Genomic DNA, 7500 nt, shown 5'->3' with positions numbered 1-7500 from the left:
ATGTACACTTATAACTAAGTCTATGCTGTTTTCCAGGTCCCTTATAATATACACATAATATACACGTATAATCCAGTATACACTCTAAAAAAACTTGTACACCTAACTTTTTGATTGAAGCTAGATTTACACTGACATGACATGACAGATGAACGTCTCAAATTAAGATTCCTCTTAAATTGTTCCTTTTCTAAAAACAAGTCCCCTGTGTGTCTATGACCCATCCCTTAAGCAAGTCCCCTGTGTGTGTATGACCCATCCCTTAAACATGCTAGGAATGTACCGTTGAGCTCGCAGCCGACCAGCTCCATGCGCAGGGTGCAGGCCTTGCGGCAGACCACAGGGATGATGCGGAGATGCTGGGCGATGATGGGCGGGTCGAACAGGTTGGTCTTGGTGCCGTCGTTGTCCATGTTCCCCACAAAAACCTGGAGGGAGGTAAATCAGCGCCCCATTAACCCAGCTCATTAAAACTCCAACCACAGCTATGCTGGGACCTACTCACTGCGGTCTAGCTTCACTGGATACAGCTTCCCTTTCCCCCCAAATCATTTCTGCTTTTCAAAAAAAGTACTTCCTAGTTTTGTAGGACAGTAGTGCATGTTTGTCTGTATTTTGACCTTTGACCTCTGATATGTTTTGCGCTTTGTGCATTCCAGATTTTGTTCAAGACCTTAAAAGAGAAATCTGGCGATTTTTCACATTTATTTACATTTTTAAGTGTTGCCTTTCTTGGCCAGGGACCATTTAGAAAAGAGACTTGTCAATAGTACTATTTCAATATGACCCCCCCTGGTTAAATAAAGGAAAAATAAAAAAATAAGATAAAAAATAAAGATCTCTGTTTCTTGGGGTCACCGAGTACTGTTGGTACAAAAAAAAAAACCCGAAAACATTTTCCTTCAAGCCCAGTGTCCACCCTTTGAGTTTGGACGTGTAGCAAAAGAACTTGAGTACTAGGAGGAGCACTCACTGTGTCTTTCTTCTGGCCCTCCAGTCTGTACATGGTGTAGGTGCGGCCATCCAGACTGGACGCCACCTTGAAGGCTTTGATGTACTCCGCCACGCCCATGCGGCTGGCGCCCTGAGTGATGATGCCTGTGAAGCGCATCTTCCTCTGCAGGTTCACCTGAGCAACGAGAGCATGCCTTTTAAAAACAACGCAACGCAACGCAACGCAACGCAACACAACACAACACAACACAACACAACACAACACAACACAACACAACACAACACAACACAACACAACACAACACAACACAACACAACACAACACAACACAACACAACACAACACAACACAACAGGCTGGTATCTATGGTGAGCATGCTGGAGCTATGGAGCTCAACACGCTACGTCTTCAGGAAACTAACAAATTAAGGAAACATCTTCATCTGTTAGCACTCAGGCTAATTCAGACAACACAGAACATTACAGAAAAATTTTGCCAATTCAGAGATCATAAAACGTTACAGGAACACAACACAACATACTCAGTCTTGTCTATTTGCATGTGCTTTCTGACCTTGCAGTGCTCTCAGGGCTACAGTGAGATTCGGCTATTGTTTGTATATTTTATTGTGTTGTTATATTGTATATTGTAACTTTTAACAGTATTTTGTATATTTCTTACAGTCCTTTCCATTTTCATTCCTATATAAGTGAATACTTTGAGAGCAAAGATTAACCCGGATTCCTTGTTTTTTATATGCAAACCTGGCCAATAAAGCTGATTCTGATTCTCATCTATAATGCATACCAGACAGACAGACAGTCACAGACACACACGCACAAATATGTTTGTAATGCACACGCATGCAAATCATTCATGTTCCAGAGAATTCCTACTGACAGCCAAACCAATGCTACCACTAATGTAGTCTCTTAGGAATGAAAAGTCTTTATCTGTTGCAATGAATCATGGGATATATGTGGTTCTCCCCAAACAGTTATTGGCCTAGAACACTTAGACCTGTTCACCTCAATCCAGGGGTTCCTGTCGTGTCCAGCGGAGGTCCAGGCGTTCACCAGGCCCTTGTTGTTGAGGCGTGCCTTCTCAGGCCCCCAGCGTTGCAGTCCCAGAATGCCGTAGTGCACAGAGGAGGCTGTAATCTGATGCTCGGCAATGCCCCCACCTTCCATGCCCAGCAGAGAGATGCAGCCTGACATATGCACACGTCCGCACACACACACACACACACACACACACACACACACACAAAAGTGTTGTCAACACAGCCATGATGCCTCCTTGTTTTGCTTTGTTTAAGCGCAGTACTAAAATCATCTAAATGCTGGTGTGTCATTGAGGTCACACTGCCATGTGTGTGCGGTCACCCTGCCATGTGTGTGCGGTCACCCTGCCATGTGTGTGCGGTCACCCTGCCATGTGTGCTTTCTTCCACTTTATGGCCTTTTCTGCTGGAAGTGCATGTGCACCACAGCACTATATTTGGACCGCTGGTCAGTTTCATGAGCACTTGGGTTTCCCCGCTTTGCTCGGCCCTGACGGGGGACATTGCACTTGCACAGTGGCAGCATGCAGAGTCCTTTTCTCTTCAACTGACAGGCTAAGACAACTAGACGTTTACTTACACAGATGCCATGATACTTACGCAGATGACAGTGCTTTCCCACGTAGGGAGAGGGGCACTTGCAGTTGAAGTCTCCCTCCAGATCTCGACACACGCCTCCATTCTTACAGGGCTGACCGGCACAGTCATTGACATCTGAAGAGAGGAGAGCATTGCATACATGACATCAGGTGCAAAAGCCACAAAGCGTGATAATGTTTCTCTACCACAAGATGGCGCCCTAGCTGTCAGTGCAGAGCATCTTTCTAAAGTAAGCCTTTAAGTGTTGTTAAGCAACACACAGTGTTAATTATGGATGAGGACACCAAACAGGCAAAAAAAAAAACCTATAAATAGAGCATAATAAAAAAGTGCAGTTTCCATAGCTGCAGAGCCTAAGGTGTTGAAGGCTATCTCTCTTCACAAAGTAGTTCTGACCGCAGGTCGCCCTAGTCGATGAAGGTCATTGATGCGTCAGGTAAACCACAGCGCTAACAGTATGGACGCACATGTGCACCTCCTAAACCAACCAAAACACAACATAACCTGAGGTACAGTAATCCTCATGGTCAGACAGCGCTGGAGTGGTCAGTGTCTTGCCCTGTGTCGCAAGAGGATTGAGCCAGCACTCGGGCCGCTCTGCAGACACGCTGGGCCTTCACAGACACCCTGGGCCTTCACTAATCCACTTAGGAACACGGGGTCAAAGATGCCTTAGGCCACCCGCTGACATCAGGCAACCCTCGAGAGCCCGTCTGCCACCGGCGGGGTCAATGCCCTGATGTCTACGCCGTGGGCCACTGGGAGATCAGGCGTCAGGCGTCACTGGTAGCCGGCGGGCAACAGAACGAGCGGTGCCCCGATGCTCAGACGGTTGGCAGAGTCCGACTGGCAGGACATTCCAGAGTTGATGAAGGGGAAGAGGGGGGGGATTACCACATGCTAGAATCCAGATGGGCACAAGGCCGAGCCGGCCACGCGCAGCCAAGACAACTCTGGGCAGCCAGGAGGCCTGCAGGTCAGCCAGGCCGCGAAACCGGCGTTTTCTCTCCAACACTGTGTCTGTCTTCTGTCAGGCTTTTGTCTGACTGTGCTGTCAAAGGGGAGCCTTGAATGCAATTCCCCTCATGAGTCTTCCTGATATCCCCCAATTCCCCTCATGAGTCTTCCTGATATCCCCCAATTCCCCTCATGAGTCTTCCTGATATCCCCCAATTCCCCTCATGTGCCCTCCTGATATCCCACAATTCCCCTCATGTGCCCTCCTGATATCCCTCTGAAATGTCCTCCACTGTCAAGAACAATAACAAGTGTCTTAAATCACGATAGGAGAGTCTGGCTCACACAGAACACACTGATGCCTGAGAGGAGCCGATCGGTCACTTTATTGACTGTCAATACAGTTGTAGCTGACACGTCCATGGGAAGTGGAGAAATATCAATAGGGATCCCATGTTACCTCGCAGCATGACCCAGATCAATTTCAGCCCAGTCAGCAGGCTCTGGCATGTGATGCTGGGAGCGCAGTCTCTGGAGCAGGGGCCCCTGCGAACGCAGGCTGGGGAGAACAGGAGCGCTGGGGGAGAACAGGCGGGGGAGAACAGAGGAGCACTTTTGTTTGGCCCCCCGCGCCATCTTAATGGCATCTTGTGATGCCGCAGTGTGTGTGTGTGTGTGTGTGTGTGTGTGTGTGTGTGAGAGTGTGTGTGTGTGTGTGTGTGTGTGTGTGTGTGCCGCCGCCGCTGCTGCTGCTGGCCCGTGGGACAGGGCACGGCGGCGCGATGCGCCGAGTCATCATATTCCGTCACCTAAACCGGCTCGCCTCCGAGGGCCCGCGCTCCCCGCACCTATATCATAGCCACCAGCCCAGTCATGAGCCTCGCATGGAAACTGGCCCACAATCAGCCGCTCGCTGGGTCATGTGGACCCGTCTGATCTCAACTGGCAGTAACTCTGGTCTTGGGACAGGAGAGTCTTTCACTGTAGTTGGGAGGGGAGGGGGGTGGGGGTGGGGGGGCACTCAGGATACAGGAGCATTCCCACAGGGACGTGCTGGTAGTGAAGACATCAGAGTTGATGATGAAGATGATGATGATGATGATATGGTGGCTCTGTGAAGTGGGTCACTGCACTGAACATCAACAGAAGACTTGCTTGGTTAACCGGGTTGGTTCCATCCACCATGTTTTCTGTGGGGCTTGTCTGTTTGTGTGCAGGATTCCGCAAAAAACACCAATTTTCATGAAACTTTAAGAAAAGCTGTAACAAGGGCCAAGGATGAACTCATTCATCTTTGGAATGGTTCCAGGTTGGCTCCACAAATGTAGCTTTACTCTCTCATGTTGGAACATATTCCACTTGGCCTTGGTGGCGGTCTGAGCTCTGAGTGCTAAGCGTTTGTTAATATTTACAATTCTGAGGTCACAGTTCATAAGATCAGAAACTTAAAAAAAACACACACACAGAAATGAGTCTAAAATCAATCAACTTAATTAATTACAGAACTCACATACTGTAGATCATACTAATTTGTTTCACACTTGCAGGTTCAATGCACATTAAAAAATGTCAACCAAATGTCAACTCTGCAATTCCCATATCAACTTAATGATTCATGCAAGCGAAAAGCAAGCGAAAGACAGGAAGCGAAAGTAAAACAACAGATGAGTGACAGTTACTGTATCCCCGTGAGAGAGCCCGCTCCAGGTAGTTTTCCACACATCACCTGGGGAACGGTAGAACAAGCTAAATGGCCGTTCACCATTAAGATCTTAATCTCCCGTTTTGAAAATATCTCCCAACTCTCACCCCCCCCCTTCCCTGCAAGGTACACACACACACACACAAATTCCAACCTACCTGGTCAGCTGGACTAAAATAGGCAGCCATCAAACCAGGGGACTCATCCAATCGAAGCAATCAAAGCATGCGGCGGCTGCAGGCCATTACGGCCGAGTAAAAGCTTTTGACGCAGATTTCACGGCTCTTGGGCGAGATTTCACGGCTCTTGGGCGAGCTTTCAGCCCAATTGCATGTGGCGGTTGAGGACCTCCTGTCAGACTCGACTCAAACCTGTCACACTGTGAGCACCGACTCCATTCACTTGCCGCCTCCACCTTCCCTTTCCCCCAGCAACAGGGCTGGTGACGGCGTGGGTGTGCTGCTCGGTGATAGAGGCCCCCCGCTGTTGACTGGACAACAACAAGCGTGTGCACGTATGGATGTGCTGCATACATACTATATGTCTATTTACATTCAATATGCATGTATGTCTATTTACATCCAATACTGTATGTATGTCTATTTACATCCAATACTATATGTATGTCTATTTACATCCAATACTGTATGTATGTCTATTTACATTCAAGCATGAGAGAATGAGAAATCTGCATTAGTCAAATCTAATACACGGTGCTTGCACAGTAGTTTCATACATCTGGCAGTTCCTTGCAAAAGTATTCAACCCAACTGAAAGTCATTACCATTTTTAAACCAATTAAAAGATATTTCCACATATTTTCCAAATCAGATTTTTTTATTTGGACATTGATGCTCTAGTGTATTTCCAAAGGCAATATATTTTCTTTGCCTGATGCTACTAAAATGAATGTACTGCTTGCATAAGAAGACAAACTTATCACAATGACACAATGAGGTGCCACTTAACTAATTATGATCAGTTTTAGTTAATTAAGTTACTAGCTATGCATGTTAAACTAGACCCCTCGGTTTACATATTTTAAAAAATCCCTTTAAATGTCATTAGTCATTAGACTAAAGAGACAATGCTTTCAAATGCTTAAGTGAGGAAAAGGCTCTATGATCAAGTGTTAATTGAGGAAAAGGCTCTATGATCATATCCGAGTGTTTTGAAGTCCTAGTGAGCATCATTGGAACCATAAGAATAAAGTGGTAGTTGCATCACACCACCCAGAGGCTTTGTAGAAAAGTCCATTCCCCAAAATTAAGGAAGATATTAACTGGTGATCAAGCCACCACAGTCCAGCCATCACCATGAAAATGCTCAAATCGGAGTTGGAGTGTAGGTGTAGGATCTCAGAGTCTTAAGAACTAAAAATGTGGAAGTATCTTTTAATTGGTTTAAAAATGGTAATGACTTTCAGTTGGGTTGAATACTTTTGCAAGGAACTGCCAGATGTATGAAACTACTGTGCAAGCACTATGTAGATTTGACTAATGCAGATTTCTCAAGCGCTGTTGGCGGCTGTCAAAAAGCCATTGTTTGAGAGAATCCACAAAAGTATGTATAGCAGTTGTTTAAAATGTGGGAGAGATTTTCTATGGTTTTATGACTACTAATATAGAGCTTTCTGACCAATCCTTCAAAGCGCTACAAAATAGAGCTTTCTGACCAATCCTTCACAGCGTTACATGTGGTAAATCTAACGCTGGCAATCATGAAATACAGAATGGCCGCATCATGTGAGGAGATTTCTGGTGTGCCGGATCTGGGAAATATTTTATAATTAAAGGGAGAATTAATGGAAATATGCTACACACAACATTACAAAAAACTAGTCTGCTGTAAAGGAATGGAATTACCCAGGACACCTGAGGACAATGGCCCAGTCCCAGTGCACAACACAAGGTTAAAGCAGCATTAGAGTAGCTCAATACAGGAAAGAGAAGAGGATTTTAGTTTGGTCAAAGCCCTCATCAAACTCTTCCTAAGAATCTGTGGCACTACAGTTCAGGGACAGCGGCCCATTCCCCTAGATGCAGAAATGGCAAAGAAAGGGGAATCAACTGTAATGTATTTGCAAAGTCAGTACGGTCTTATTTCAAAACAATTGAGGCTGTTTGCAAAGTCAGTACGGTCTTATTTCAAAACAATTGAGGCTGTTTGCAAAGTCAGTACGGTCTTATTTCAAAACAATTGAGGCTGTTTGCAAAGTCAGTAC

The 7500-nt window shown here is 46.0% G+C and overlaps 1 protein-coding gene across 2 annotated transcripts in view; it reads right to left on the bottom strand.

Annotated features, from left to right (window-relative positions):
- mfge8b (milk fat globule EGF and factor V/VIII domain containing b) overlaps nucleotides 1–7500 on the bottom strand; it is a 25055-nt gene that overhangs the window by 6610 nt on the left and 10945 nt on the right. For both annotated transcript variants that reach the window (XM_076271593.1, XM_076271594.1), the window contains exons 4-7: nucleotides 2618–2731; nucleotides 1983–2164; nucleotides 974–1129; nucleotides 284–428 (exon numbers count right to left, since the gene is read on the bottom strand). In XM_076271593.1, coding sequence (XP_076127708.1) covers nucleotides 284–428; nucleotides 974–1129; nucleotides 1983–2164; nucleotides 2618–2731 — 597 coding nt within the window. The remainder of the gene's footprint in view (nucleotides 1–283; nucleotides 429–973; nucleotides 1130–1982; nucleotides 2165–2617; nucleotides 2732–7500) is intronic.

Source organism: Alosa pseudoharengus, unplaced genomic scaffold, assembly GCF_046254945.1.
Source record: "Alosa pseudoharengus isolate Yale_2024_CS ecotype anadromous, Long Island Sound unplaced genomic scaffold, YU_APseudo_1.1 YU_APseudo_1.1_scf_10, whole genome shotgun sequence".
Taxonomy (NCBI): domain Eukaryota; kingdom Metazoa; phylum Chordata; class Actinopteri; order Clupeiformes; family Clupeidae; genus Alosa; species Alosa pseudoharengus.
Note: the sequence above shows the minus strand (reverse complement) of the source record. Positions and strands in the feature narration are given on the sequence as shown.